The sequence below is a fragment of the Punica granatum genome, chromosome 1 (genome assembly GCF_007655135.1).
Source record: "Punica granatum isolate Tunisia-2019 chromosome 1, ASM765513v2, whole genome shotgun sequence".
Taxonomy (NCBI): Eukaryota; Viridiplantae; Streptophyta; class Magnoliopsida; order Myrtales; family Lythraceae; genus Punica; species Punica granatum.
This window is the reverse complement of record NC_045127.1, coordinates 50,770,492-50,786,893: the sequence shown is the minus strand read 5'-3', so window position 1 is coordinate 50,786,893 and position 16,402 is coordinate 50,770,492. Positions and strand designations below refer to the sequence as shown.

Genomic DNA, 16,402 nt, shown 5'->3' with positions numbered 1-16,402 from the left:
AACAGCTAAAATATTTTTAAATCATACATATATTTAGTTGTCATGCCCTTTAGCTATTGAGTTGTGACAATTAATGCGCAACTAAGTGTTTTTAGTTGCTATAGGTTATAGCAAACTATATTTTACCTCTTCGTAAAGTGAAAATTTTAGTTGTTAAAGAATTCATTTAACAACTAATAAACTCTTTAGCAACTGCAATTTCAGTTGTTAAAGAACAAAATATAGTTGCTAAAGTTGATAAGAACTAAAATAATTTGGTTGCATTTCAGTTGTTACAGCTTAATAGTTAAATGAATTGATAACTAAATGTATGTACAGTTGAAATATATTTTAGTTGTTAAAGGTAACTTTTTAACAACTAAAATTGATTACTTAGTTGACAAATGTCTAGTAATTACACTCTAATTAATTAATTGTCCAGGGGAATCATCTGATTTCATACCCATCCCGCGGGGGGTTGTCCGTACAATGCATGGACCGGATAGCAAGTCAAAACCCTACACCAAATTAGATTAATTAGCCCTTGTGCCAAATATCAAATTATATGCAGCTAAAATGTTGTTCCCTAATTATGGTGATTAACACTAATTAATATAATAATTTATTGACTTGTCAAAGACAACTTCAATACAAATTAATTAAATAAGAGGGAATATAAAGAAAAACACATGCTCATGCCCTCCAAAGCAGCTGGCCTTTTGGGCCTTATCACGACCTTTACCATTTAAATACTTACTACTTGCAATTACAAGATATATTACTAAACTAATGCCTCTCTATTATTAACGTTATCTACCACTTTACTAATTAATTAAGTGTCCACATTTAGAGTTCTTATTCACTGAACTTGTTCAATAACGCCGCATTCAGGCATGTCGGCCCCGTTCAAAATGACCCCTCAATGTGAACCAAATGGTTAACGTTGCCCTTCCACCAAGATTCTGGCGGCTGATCGAAATTCATTAGATGATAATATATTTACGTAGGTTTGACCTGTTGTTATAGATGGGGCAATTCTGTCATATGGTCTTGGATGGTAAAATTAATTAATTCGAATAATCACAACATAGAAAATATGCAAAGTGAAAAAAAAATGTAATGTATTAGCACAGCGTTTTGTCAATAATCAAGAGATTATAGATTTGATATTCTTATTAGTCGGACTTTATGTACGTATCTCTTAATTTGTCATTCCATTTTTCTCTAATAGATTCATGAGTTTTCCTTATAATTGGAAAAAAAAAAAGAAATACAGATTAGTTGAAATAACTTGACAAGAGGCGAGGCAGGGCTAAGTAGAGGTATTCCTCCATTTTTTGCTCCGATGCGGTTTCTGTTTGCTCCTTTTAATTTTTCATAAATATATCTAGCTCGTAATCGTACCGTACTACATCTTCTATTGCATATGGGTCGCCACAAGCAAATTCGCCCTTCTCTACTTCCAATTCCCAAACTCGTCCCTACACCTAACAATTAGGGCTATGGGCCGTACAGTCTTAGGATATTATTGCCTAACAAATTAATTAATCTATGGATAATAATCTACTTTAGTGATTGTTAATACATATATACATAAGCAAATACATACATAAATATTGGGTACGTACATATATCACAAAGTGCCATGAGGATGATGACAGGGACAAGCTCACATGAGCCCAACCAGATACTACATGGGATACCCCCCGCACATATGATATATGATCTCTCATCACTTTCTCAGGAAAACCAAAAAAGTAAAAATGGAAAAAAAAAAGAGGACATTTCTTTGAATATGTATTTAATATAAATATTTATTTAATGAAACAACAAGAAAGAAAATAGGGAGCTAGGAAGAAGGGAGAAGGGAAAATGGCCTAACTTGAGAAGCTTCCAGCTATGCACTCAACCCTCCCACAGTAAGAATATCATCACAACCATAAGCCATTCTCTCTCTCTCTCTCTCTCGTCCCTCTAAGCTGACTACTGTGAGGAAAAGGATTATTGCCAAAAAAAAAAAAAAAGATGTGGTGCACTAAACAAGCTGTTGTACTATTGCTATACGGACTTTACCTTGCAGTACCGCAAGAATATGAAACTCGGTGAAAGTATTTCGAAATTAGGATAAATTGAACGTCCGAACAAGAATTAGTTTAGAACGAACATTTCACGATCTCGTTGGAAATACACAGAGATAATAGTTCAATTGTCAAAAGGTGAACAACAACAGAGTGAGGTTTTGATGCTCTCTTAGCTTTGCGTTTTGTGACGAAACGTCCCATGGGAGATGTCTGCTAATTGCAATATTCTTTATACAAATAATTTTCGTGTTTCCATCCCCTCTCTTAATTGGCCAAACAATTAGACTCGAGTAGCCTTTTCTCTCTCTTCCCCCCACTTCTCTTCTCTCTTCATCAATCTTCTCTCCATCTCCATCTCCATTGCCATCCCTCTCTCTATCTCATCAGAGATATTTCCCACTGATAATCCTCTTTTGCTTGCCCTTTCTCTCTCCTTCACCATAGTCCATACCCTAGCTATAGCCCAGAGAGCAGAACCCAAGAAGACCCCAATTATTGCAGAAGAAGATAAAGATGATGATGAAGAACTTCCTTCCCCTTGCATTAGGGGAATTTCGCCTCATCTGGGGTTTCTGATCCTTTGATTTCATCTACATGTATATATATATGTATGTACACATATATATTATAGAGATATACATAGAGAGAGAGAGAGAGAGAGAGAGAAGAGATCCAAAGAAGAAGGGTTGAGACCTGAGAGAGATATGGATCCTTTCTCTTACTCCTCATCTTACTCCTCATCTTCCTCCTCACCTTCTTCATCATCTCCCTCCCATCCCCACCACCAACATAGAGCCCTCACCTTCATCCCTCCTCCTCCCAGCACCGGCAACGGCAGCAATGCCCATCTGGGTTCTTGGCTCGGGGCCCGCTTCAACTCCGATGACGACCACCTCAATTCCCGCTCTGCTGAGGAAGAACCCGAGGAGGCTGGCGCAGGGCCCATGCTCGAGGCGGGTGGTAGTACTGGTACTTACAGCTCTGTCGCGGCGATCGAGAAGGAGCACATGTTTGACAAAGTGGTGACCCCGAGCGACGTGGGGAAGCTCAACCGGCTCGTGATCCCCAAGCAGCACGCCGAGAAGTACTTCCCCCTCGACTCATCCACGAATGAAAAGGGGCTGCTGCTCAACTTCGAGGACCGCAACGGTAAGCCCTGGCGGTTCAGGTACTCCTACTGGAACAGCAGCCAGAGCTACGTCATGACCAAGGGATGGAGCCGATTCGTCAAGGAGAAGAAGCTCGATGCTGGTGATATCATTTCCTTCCAGAGAGGGGTTGGAGAGGCCGGGAAGGACCGGTTGTTCATTGATTGGAGGCGGCGTCCCGACCATCACCATCACTCGGTCATCCCGCCTCATCACGGCCACTTTTCGTTCAACGGATCAGTCCCCTGGGGTTCTACTGTTCCTCCTCCTCATCCATTTCTGCTCCGTCACGGAAGGGACCACCCTCGCAATGGCTACTTGGGTGGGCCGGGGGTCAATTACGGGTACGGGAATGTGGTAAACGTGAGCCCGTGCAGTGTGGGTTCCTTGTTCTACCTCAGCCGATCAAGCACGGTGCCACCACTGCCACAGCAATTGGGAATCAGCGGGGTCCATGGCAGCAGTGATGGGGCTGAGCCGCCAATCCCGGTGGTGTTCGACTCGGTGCCAATTGTCCAGGGGAAGGCTGCAGCAAAGAGGCTCAGGCTGTTCGGAGTTAACATGGATTGCCCTATTCCAGAGTCGAGCGATCATCATCAAGAGTGCGAGATACTGCCTTCGACTTCGATATCACATGCCGTGACAATCGGGTCGCAACCTCCTCCTCATCAAGTACAGCTAATTTCCTCCTCTTCTCCGCCTTCTCAGTCTCAAAATCCACACCCACAGTTAAGGCTCTACAACGGCATGCCATTAACGGGCAAAGACAAGGCCGCCTCCTCCTCGTCCTCCATGTCCTTTGACTTGGACATTTGAGTTGGAACAATGAATAAAAGGAACCAAAAAAAATCAGCATTATGTCCTAGTGAGTATCTCCAAGAATCGCCACGTGCATTCTCCTCGGGACCATTCGTAGAGCATTCGAGGTAAAATTGTTCCACGTATCCTAAGAGGGACTCAATTTCGGCCGAAAAGAGACCGAAGAGAGTCACCTAGAAGAAGTTGATAAGAAAGGAACACCGTAGAGAGCTAGAGAGCAAGCGGGCGGGCGGGCGGGCCGGTACCATTTTCACCTTCGAACAAGTTTCAGCTTATATTAATTCATGTATTGCTTTAAAGGGAACCCTTCTTCTTTCTTGTATATAATACATAATATATATATATATATATATATATATCAAATCCATAGATTCACATACACAATGTATGGCATTGCCATTTCCCAATATTTCATGCATGTTCCTCCCCAACAACAATCGAATCGGTTGGATGCGTTCGAATCCCTACTTGAATCGCTCGGCCTGGCCATATCATTGTCCTTTTCCATCTGATGATTCGATATGCCTCATTAACGCAACGGTAGGTATGTATGCAAACATCGATCTCCCATGAATTTTGTGGCTTTATAACTTGTCAACAGTGACAATTGCCGAGGTGGTGGGTAGGTTGTTGTTCTTGTCGCAGCTTCGTAAGGCACGCCTCTCTCTCTCTCTCTTCTCTCTCTTCCTCTCTGTCTTGCAGGCAGTGAGTTCAGAGAGAAAGGGGGGTTGCAGAAGATTGGCTGTAAAAGGTATGGTTTATCCTTTATATCCCTTCACCCATTTATGGCTCCAGCTTTGCTTAGCTTATTCTTCCTCTTTGCTTCTTTTTTTTTCTTCCCCTTAATTCGAATTTTCCCCCTTCTTTCTTTTTTTCTTTTCTTTTCCTTTTTTTTTTTGTAATGTCGAAAGTAATCACCCTCCATGTTGTTTGTCCTCATTCTTGCAATGTCACAATGCATTGCCATTTTCATTATTGGATTTGATAACTCTGCGTTTATACATAGCACTTCATATACATATATCATGATTTGCACATTGATTTTGTTCAACTGTTTTTGGGCTTAATATGCATAAACTGTTGAACGGCATCATTTCTGATGAAGCTGTCTTTCATGAGCGTCGTTTTCATGGGCATTTCACTTGTCATCACTAACTTACTGACCGATGTAATGGGAACCAGCTTGATATGACTTTCTTTGAGTGTTTTGATGTTCAGGAACATAAATATGGAACTAGTTAAGATCAAAACCTCTTTTCCAATGGTCCCGATAAACTTTGTGCATATTATACCTTGAAAGGCTCTAATATGTGCATTCAAAAATCATCCTTTATGTACAGTAGGTTGATGTTGGACTTGCAATGGGTAGATATTGTTTGATCGCTTTGAGCTGTTTCTAGGAGTATTTACTCTTGATGATAGATCGAGGTAACTTTCTATACATTTGTTCATCAACTTGAAATCATCCCCTTAAAACTCATCTTAAGCCTCTCCCTTTAGGCTTTTATTAAATGGGGGTGCATGTCCAAGCCAAAGTTGCCCACAAAGTTCGACTATAGACCAATGTATCCTAATGTAGCTTTCCATATGTGATATAATACACCCTAATGCAAAAGATGTGCATGCTTTTCAGATGTTCCTATATATTACAATTGGCATAGCATGTGCATGATCCCTTGACATGCTTCTGAATCATCTTGTCTTAAAGGCTATGCCTATTAAGTATAGGTTGTATTTGTATTGAAGGTTTAGTGTATGCCATATATATAAAAACTTCCCATGAAAAATGATCTAATTGCTGTTGCAATAGTCATCACATATCGACTTTTTATTATGTCTCATAACAATTTTTAGGACAGAAATGGATATAATAGTTGTGTTAGGATTTTAACCTGTACTGTTCGATAATGTGCATTAAAAACGTTTGTTCATAGCGAAAATTCTCACATGATTATTTTGAGATTAAGAACTTAGAATTTGTATCATTCCGCATGCCTTCTTCTATACAAAGATGTGCAAACCGCATGATTCTTTCATGCGGGACTTCTTTAATTGCTTAACTAAAGCAGGTGTGAACTTACTCTACTTCTACATGAGTATTGCCAATTGGCCTATCATAAGCTCAACATAATGAATGACTTGCTTTGTTTGGCTCATCAATAGTTTTCCTTAGTTAAATAGAATCACCATGCTCGTAAATTTCTCTATTTTGCCCTAAAACTTGCTTTGAGTTAATTTGAATGCTCTCCCTTCTTGTAAAAGCCTTTTCACTTAATTTTTTTATGTCTCTAGCCGGTACCTGAGGACGTGTGTTTAATTGAAAGTAATATTCAACAGTTGATGTTGCCTATGATCTCAGACTTTTCAGCTATCTGGAAGGGAAATAATGCATATCATGTTCACTTGAAATTTCGTTTCAAAACATAAATGACAAGTACCTGTTATTCATAGAGATCATTAACCGGGATCATGAATATATATGTACTAGGTCTTTGCCTGCATTACTAACTCATTTGCTGGTTTTATTGATCCTTTGGCTGTTTGTTTTATTTGTACGGATGTATAGATATGTCTGTGTGTGTGGGTGTGTATTTATACTTGGTACATTTTACCATGCATCTGCACGTTTTTACCATGAAAATTTAGTACGTGTAATAAATGAGATCGCATGCAATGCAATTCATCTCGATCAGGAGCATGCACATGCACATTTGTTGTAGTTATATATCGTGTACTGAGTTCTTTATGATTCTGAGAATTAGTGATGAGTGAGCTTTAGTTTTTCCATTTTCATTTTTCTTATATATATATATACACATGTATATTGTGTATGATTGAATCTTTTACTTGGTGTGAAAGAAGTTATTGATCAAGCAGGACCATCTTCAGAAAACTACCCAAATTTGTTCATCGATTCGCATACATATATATATATATATATGTTTTTTCTTCTATTTATAATTTTTTTAGCACTTTCACATGGCTAAAAATATTTCGTTCTTGGGTATTTTCTATGCATATATATATATATATACACATATAATTTATATGTATATATGAAGGTATATTCGTTTTGGTGTTACCACATGGATGTACAGATAGACATTATTTGATGCACACACTCGCACAGTACAAATAATGTAGATGTTGATCAGGATCACTAACAAGCTAGCTAGCTATAGCTATATGGAAGTGATATATATTTTGTAGCCCTAGCCAGCTAGCTAGGCTTCATTGGTAGCTCCACAAGTATTCATGTGCAATGCACATAGATATTATTGTTTTCTGGGAAATTAGTTCATTCAAAAGATAAATGATCCCATTTAATACACCCCCCCCCCCCAAAAAAAAAAAAACGATGAATGATCCTAGTAAGTAATTGACAAATCAAGTTTTAATAAAATATAATCATAATTGGAAATTGTATGTCTCATGTGGGAGGGTGTTGCAGCAATTCAGTTAGAGACTAATTCATCTCTCTAGATTTATATGCTAAGTTTCATTTCTCACGATCAGTTCCTTGGATAATCTCCGCCTTATACGTGATCGTGCCTCTAACAACTCGACCCAGGTCACGATGATACACGACGTTGAAATAAAAGTAGTCGCTCATATATGCTATCTATATCTCGACCCCAAGTTATGTTAATGTCTAGCTATCTAGTTGCCAAGTAGACAACCATGTCCCGTGGCATGCAATCTATATACGGAAGTGCCATTGATCAACATATACACAATGTGATCGATCGTCCGTGTGAATGATGATGCCAGCCTAAATTTCGGGTATCAAGAAATAATAATATCTATCCGGGGCATGATAAGCATGCTAAGAATCCAAATTAAGTTCCTTGATAACCTTATAAAGCCAAATTTACTCAAGTGTCGCATGAATGTTGTACAAGTACATTACACGTTCGGATGAATCGTCCCAGTATTCATGTTTGGCTGTGCAGGGTAGGCACATTTCGGACTTTGGCCTCTTAAGATAGAAGAGCTTATATTAACTTCTAGGCCAATTTAAGAGCCTACATTCAGCTCTATATTGGGTTTTAACTCCTAATGGCCATTAAATTAGTTTATTTTTCTGACTGAATTTGTGCAGGTAATTGCGTGAGACAGTTGGAAAGAAGTGGTTTATTAGAGTCTGTAGTCGGTTTCATGTCCTAATTAATAATTATCGAGGCGTGCTAGCTAGCTAGGACATATAGCCACAACCGCATAACGAAAATTTTCAGTTGGAGCCCAATACAAAAGCTAATTGGAAGTTAATTAAAGGGCAGTAATCCAACTAAAATTTATCAAATAACTAATCAAACTTGATCACATTTTGGCCAAAAATCTATTTCTCCAAGTCTCTCTTTAATTCATTTTACTGTAGTATGAATTTAAGAGAGATTGAGAAAGAATAAACGCGTGTAAGAAATTACGAAAGATCAAAACGGTGCGTGGCTAGCATCGCACATAGAGTTGGCACGGCAACCAGTACATAATTAATGTCAGTGAGAATTCAACAAAATCTGATGAAAAATTTTCCTCTTTGAAATCTACTGTGACTGTACAAAGTTTAACCGATAGAAGAAGGAATTCATGATATCTATGCTATCAATTAATTGGATAATAATGAAGCACACCTTAATTATAGTTCTTGGCTATTAGTGGAAGCTAATCCTGTGGTCCTACTCCAAGATGCTCTTAGCAGAAAATATCCAACGATAATACTAATTAGGCAGGCTACTTTCCTAATCAAAGTTACAAAAACAAATGCCTTTCTATAACAGTTGTTTTTAAGCATAATTTTATAGCTAGGGAATAACTAATAAGCATGCATCCCAATTGAGAAAAAAACAATGGAGGAATACCTTGGAATTTGGATCTATCTTACTTAAAGAACATACATGTATACACATCGATACCTATACAAATATATATACATGTATATACACTCGCGCATGTATATAGATAGTCCTCAGTCCTAATTTTACATAACTTTTGTTCTTGGCATTTTTTCATCTTGGGAGGGATTAATTTATAATCAATTGGTTTGGTGGGAAAATACATGGGCATTTCTTTTTGCAGTCTATGGAAGTAGGGAAAATGACCAAATGATCCCCTTTTGAAATGAAGGAGGAGAAGGGTTAGCAGCATCAGCTAAGTAGGGCATGTCCTTTTGGTAGTGTGTGCAATATGAGAGGAGAGATCATCAGCATTATCATGCTTTAAGAGGACAGGCCACTGTCATTCCAGCCGCATTCTCAAATATAGACCCCTCACCTCCCACCCAAAATTATTCGCGATCTCAATGCGTATCAACCAATAACCGGAGCTAGAGTACATAACTATGCATCTACCGCACGTTATGAAAGCGAGACATTTTGCGATGGAAACATCACGAATAGATAGACTTCTGCCGATAGATTTCCTTGTTATATGTTGTTTAGCAAGGCATCGGAGAGGCGCTTTTAGATGCCCGTTTGACCAGTAGTTGTGAGATAAAACGACTGACCGTTCACATATTTTTCAGAAGATAAGTCAGATTTCAACGCCAAATAAGGTTTCTTTCAATAATATATGAGACTTTTTTCAGAGTATGCGTGGAGGTATGGGCTATGATAAAGGTAAAACGATAATGGAATCCAGTACCTCCTAAAAATAAGTGGACACAGTTATGACTGTGAAGAGCGTAGGGTGCATGTAGTACGTTAAGATTCCTCTACCATATGATATCCACATTTAATGAAATCCCAGCATGAATTTGTAGCAAGTGGGCCCACTCATGGGCGATATGGTTAGCCCTAGAATCTAGGTAGAGGGCCAGGGCAGGCAGAAGGAAAGAGAGAGAGAGAAGGAAAGATTAAGGGGGCAGGCGTCAGTTGTCGCTTTTAGCATAAGCAAAATGGGGCAGTGGCAGCAAACTCAGCTGTGGGCTGAAGGGGGCAAAGCCAGCAAACGAACAAACAACACACTCCCAGCACTGAGACGACAACCATAACGAAATTTTGCTCATTTCCATAATATTAGTGATAGCAATAAATCATAAATAACATATATATATATATATATGTATTTATATGTATATATTAGGCAACTGATCAACTGTCACCTTGCCCGTCCCACTCTAACCCTAACCTTTCAACAATTTTTATTCCTCACTTCCTCTCTCTTCACTCCTCACTTTATATATTCAGAAGACTGCTATAATTTTAGGGCATTTTTTTTTCCATAAGAGAAAGGGCTTAACTGCTCTAGAGAAACTTTTACCCTGTGGGATCGAGCGCATATACGGCCCGAAGGAATTCACCCGATGGCGCGACATGGGTCTAGTATAAAACATTTACATCCGATTGAATATATCTGTCATACAGTATATGCTCTTGTAACCAATTAGGCCAAATGAATTTGGGCTTGTCGCATGCAACATGGTATGGAAGGGACCCTTTATAGTTGGTACCGGGCGTATTCATGGTACCGAATACACTTTTTTTCTTCCTCGACAAGGATATGTGCATGCCTGCCTCGTGCTTTCGATTACATTTGGAACTTGAGGAGATGTCAAGCTAGCTAGTAGACTTATATATGTGTGATTTCGGTGTAATTAATTAACAATTTATTGTATAATATTAAATACAAAAAGCTTATCCAAATATATGTACGCACACACAAAAAGCAATAGATATAGAGATAGGAATAAATTAAGAGGGGAGGAGAAGGAGGTCTCATCAGATAGTAGATATATATAGTTCGTTGGGGAGTGTCCTTCATGTAGTGTAAGTGATGCAATGTGTTGTCAATTTGTTCATACGTTTAAAGGTGGAAGACAGCGATAGGACAGTGGGAGGGGGCTCAATATATCCAATAGTTAGGACCAAAGAGATTACTCAACAATTAATTCCTCCTAAAATTTGGTAAACTATTTAAATTAATTAATTTCTCATATATTCATGTGATTAAATACTTTTGGGATCGGGATTTTTTTTAAAAAAAAAAAACAACCTGGTTGCAATGTGCTGAAGAGTCAAGAGAAAATTAAGCCTTTATCCCCTATGGAAATTAAAAGAGAAAAGGAAACAAAGAAATATATTTGTTTATGACTGTTTAATTTGCTTTTTAGGAATATTTTTTTATCTATATGAAATTATATATTAACGTAAACAAATAATATATATTGGTGGGTTGAGCAGAGAATGATTTGATCCCGGACAAAGTTAGCAGAGCCCAGGAACAATGATAACCAGTCATTTCAAGAAATATATATGATTAATTAATTAATTAATATAATAATCATTTTTTTTGGGGTGAATAATAATCAATTAATTTTTATAATAGAAGCAAAACAAACCAACCTGAACTCGGGAAAGATGTCCCCACCCTAGAAAGTGATGCGTAGGTTTAGGGCTTTAAATAGGCGCAATCAATGACGACAATAAAGATTGATGAGAAGAAAAATGACAGAACAAAAGATTTAATATATAATAGATAAACCCTTAAAAAAAAAAGGCTTTTCCTCTTGTTTTGTAATGTAATTTAAATTTTTATTGGAAGAAATGAAATATATTGTATTAACTTACGTTCTCACTTGATAATCTAAAGATTTATACTCCGTTTGATTTCGCAGTTAAAATCACAAAAATTTTAACTTTAACTTTAACTCAACACACTATACAATTATTTGTCATTTTCCACAATCAAAATCAAAGTTACTTTAACTTTAAAACCAAACGGAGCATTAATGTTCTCATTTTATAATGAGATTACTCATATTTTTTATTAGATTTTTTTTTATTAGATCCATGAATTTTCCCTGTATGCATATGGGTGATAGCATACACAGGTGATAGCATACGAGTGAGGAAGAACAAGAAGAATATTAATAAAAGAATATTAATCTTTCAAAAATTTACTTTGGCATATGGTTGAGCAAGAACAAGAAGAAAAGACGCGTGCAATTCACTTCCCCTCACACTAACCTAGACTTTGTTCAATGTACATGGACCACGTTTGATGTATAATTTGCTTTAGATTTTAATGCTCCCTGAGAATTTTGTTGAGATGCCCCTTCTGGTTGTAAATATTGTGACAATAACCCAAACAATATTAGACTTGTTAATTAGGGTTTTTTTCGGTACCAGGAAGACTCATGAATCTAGTAGAATGAAATAAAAATCATAAATATCTAAATTCCAATTAAGATTGTTAATTAGGGTTGTTTAATCATTGTTCTCTCCTTATAGTTTTGTATATGTCCCAAATATGTACTATAATGCTATACTTGGTCAACTAGAAAGGATATGATAAAAGATTAGGATGGGAGAGGATTCAAATCCTAAGGATTAAAATTATCCTAATAAGATATTTGGTGCATGTGGAGGTTTAGGGTTAGCATCTCAAAGTGAAATGACATGGGTGTCCTAACTTTTTAATTTTGAAATAAATATAATAATATTTTGAAATCAATCTATTTATGAAAACGAAACGCAAACTGAATTCTCACGTTATCACATCATCAAAAATAAGAAACGGACTCTCTCACATTGCCACATTATCATGAAAATATAAGAAAATTTTACATTTTTTATCATGAGTATTTTCATAGAGATTGTCAACATATTATATAGATTATATTCACATATAACCAACATAATATGTATATTATACACAAGGTAAGAATATGTAGTAAAATACGTAAACTATATATATATTGCCCAATATATAGATTATATAGAATCGAATAATATAGCCCAAACGTATATATATTGTTTGCATTTATGTATACATATGGCGTTTGCATATATATATACATATATGCTATTTGCATGATTAGATATATAAACTATATATGCGGCTCGTATATATACATATATATGGTGTATTGATTATATATGTCGTTTGCACATATATATATATATTTATGAAAATATACTTTGTTTTGACTCCTGATCTACATATATCCCACTAAGAATCAGAAATTGAACATAATGCGTGGATTCTTTAAAGAAGAACAACATCTTGATGTGTAGCGTGAGTAAAGATAACTATGACATTTTCTTTCCTGTAAACCTGATCGAGTGTGTCTGGAAAAGATTAAATTCATGCTCACGTTTGACATAAATCAATTTTTTATTAATTATCTTGTATAATATTGCAGATTTTTTATATGCTACAATGAAATCATATGGTAAAGGGAAAATAGCCTCATATAGCACAGTTTTTACCTTATTTTCACTTCCTATCACGTTTTTAAAAGTTGTCGCGATCTAACACGAATCACCATTTTATTCCCGAATCTAGCACACCATTAAACTCCGTCAAAAAACTGTTAAACACCGTTAGACGAAATTTAATAAGGTGCTAGATCCGGGAATAAAATTGTGATACGTGCTAGATCGTGACAACTTTTAAAAACGTACTAGGAAGTGATAATAAGGTAAAAACTGTGCTATATGAGGCTATATTCCATTTTTTATATTTGAAGATTCATTGCACAGAAAAATATGAAACTTAGTGTGGAGCTTTATAATGATATCAGCAATGTCGGGTAAAAGTTTCACCTCGTTTTGAGATCGGACGATTCACAAAAGCTATGTAAATCACAACACCGAAAAAAGAGATAAATATTTTTTATCTAAAGATTCACTATCTAGAAAAATCTAAAAATATGTGTGGAGCTTTACAATAACATCAGGAACATGGGATAAAAGTTGCATCTCGTTTTGAGATCGAACGATTAACAAAAACTATCAAAATCGAAACACTGAAAAAATGGGTAAATATATTTTATCTGAAGATTCACCGCCCAAAAAATTTTGAAATTTTGTGTGGAACTTTATAATAATATCAGGAATTTCGGATAAAAGTTTCACCTTATTTTGAGATCAGACGATTCACAAAAGCTATCTAAATCACAACACCAAAAAAAGAGGTAAATATTTTTTAGGGTAAATTACAAAAAAAAACCCAAATTTTGTAAAATGTCTCAATTTTGTCATAAATTTTGTTTTGTAACAAAAAAACCATAAGTTTTCTAAAATGTCTCAAAAATGACCTCCGTTATAACTTCCGTCAATTTTTGTTGCTGATGGTGGGTCCCTTTAACAGTCCACGTAGGTCACACGTAAGCAAAAATTGACGGAAGTTATAACGGAGGTCATTTTTGAGACATTTTAGAAAACTTATGGTTTTTTTTGTTACAAAACAAAATTTATGACAAAACTGAGACATTTTACAAAATTTGGATTTTTTTTTGTAATTTGCCCTATTTTTTATCTGAAGATTCACAATCCAGAAAAATTTGAAAATATGTGTGAAACTTTATAATAACATCAGGAACATGGGGTAAAAGTTTCATCTCGTTTTGAGATCAAGCGATTAACAAAAACTATCAAAATCGAAACACCGAAAAGATGGGTAAATATATTTTATCTAAATATTCATCGCCCATAAAAATCTGAATATCTGTGAAGAGCTTTATAATAATGTTAGGAACATGGAGAAAAAATTTCATCTCGTTTTGAGATCGGACAGTTCACAAAAACTATAAAAATCAGAGCACCGAAAAGAAGAGTAATTATATTTTATCTAAAAATTCTCCACCCAAAAGAATTTGAAATTTTGTGTGGAGCTTTATAATAATATGAGGAATGTGGGGTAAAAGTTTCACATCATTTTGAGATCGGATGATTCACAAAAGCTATCTAAATCATAACACTAAAAAAAGAGGTAATATTTTTTATCTAAAAATTGACATCCCAGAAAAATCTGAAAATTAGTGTGGAGGTTTATAATAACATCAGGAACATGGAGTAAAAGTTTCACCTCATTTTGAGATCGTACAGTTCACAAAAACTATCAAAATCAGAACACCGAAAATAGTAGTAAATATTTTTTTAATGAAAAATAGCTCCATATAACACAATTTTTACCTTATTTTCACTTTCTAGCACGTTTTTAAAAGTTGTCACAATCTAGCACGAATCACCATTTTATTCCCGAATCTAGCACACCGTTAAACTCTGTCTAACGGTGTTTAACGATTTTTATACGGAATTTAACGGTGTGCTAGATCTAGGAATAAAATGGTGATTCGTGCTAGATTGTGTCAACTTTTAAAAACGTGCTAGGAAGTAAAAATAAGGAAAAAATTGTGTTATATGAGGCTATTTTCCCTATTATAAAATGATTGAGACTTGAAAAAGACACATGGAAAGTTAAAGCAAAATTCACAAATTGTGAGATGCCGCGAATGCGAGGAGTGACGGAATCATTAATCTTTTGACATGATTTTCTTTTATGAAGAGGTATGTTTTGCACTTTTTAACTAAAGGTATTTTCTTTTAATATAAAATTTGATAAATTATTAAATTGTTACTTCTAATGAAATTAGAGTACATTAATGTATGCAGACGTAAGAAAGTCTTAGATCGATTTGTCCCAATCGTTAATTCCTAAGGATGCTTATACACCGTCGAGAATTTCAAGATAACTACAGTTCCGTTTCATGCACCGCCAAATAAATGCTAATGTAAAGAGCCAAATATTAATGGATAAGCTTTGTCCAATCAGTATGAGTAGCAATACTGCATTTTTTCTTTCTTGGATAGTAATTCTTATTTCCTTTTATTTACATCATATTTAAAAATTATAAAATATTTCTTATACCAATTATATTTAAATAAAAATAAGTATGCATTTAAAACATTTAGATCCAAATGTAGAGTTAGGTTTTATTATTTATATAGCAACAAAAAAAATTTATAATCGCATATTATAACATAATTAACTCAATATTCATGTGAAAATATTTAAAATAACGTATCTAATCTTTATATCATTTAATTGATAGGGGCGCCAGTGCAACGCGCGAGTACTCATCTAGTTTAAATTTAAAATATAAAACTAATAATAATAATAATAATAATAATAATAATGAAACAGTGAATATAATCGAGAGAGTGGAGGCGGGGTTCGGGTGATGGCCACCACCTTGCTAGCGAGGTCGCCAGCGACCTCGCCTGAGTGGTGGTGACCAGCACCTGAGCCCCGCTAGCACAGCTTCGTGTTGAGCTGCCCCTGCACAAGCACTGCACCAAGAGCTCACCCGCGTCTGATCTTCTCCACCCTCTACAAAGCGCCACCCATTCCTTCATTTGCTCATCCTAGTGAACTCGGGCTCCCACGCCATCATTTTTTACCACTCAGTGGCTAACTCTTCCGTGGGCCTCCTCCTCGACGACAGTAGTAACAACTTGCTCCCCCTCTAAACGTGAGCTAGTCGATGGCCAGCCCCGTCACGTTCTCATCCACAACAATGACAACACCCATGAGTGCCCTCTCTCTCTTCTCGAAGAGGTCGCAAGATAGGGTTGATGTCAATGACATCTT

At 36.1% G+C, this 16,402-nt stretch overlaps 1 protein-coding gene across 1 annotated transcript; it reads left to right on the top strand.

Moving 5' to 3' along the window:
* The first annotated feature begins 2,247 nt into the window (after positions 1-2,247).
* On the top strand, positions 2,248-4,411 carry LOC116192949 (B3 domain-containing protein Os03g0120900-like). Its single transcript, XM_031521663.1, has one exon. It carries the CDS (start codon positions 2,765-2,767, stop codon positions 4,022-4,024), a length of 1,260 nt encoding a protein of 419 aa, XP_031377523.1. The 5' UTR covers positions 2,248-2,764; the 3' UTR covers positions 4,025-4,411.
* Positions 4,412-16,402: the final 11,991 nt, after the last annotated feature.

What these genes read in the sequence shown, in the direction of transcription:
- LOC116192949 (XM_031521663.1), top strand. Translation starts at nt 2,765, where the DNA reads ATGGATCCTTTCTCTTACTCCTCATCTTACTCCTCATCTTCCTCCTCA.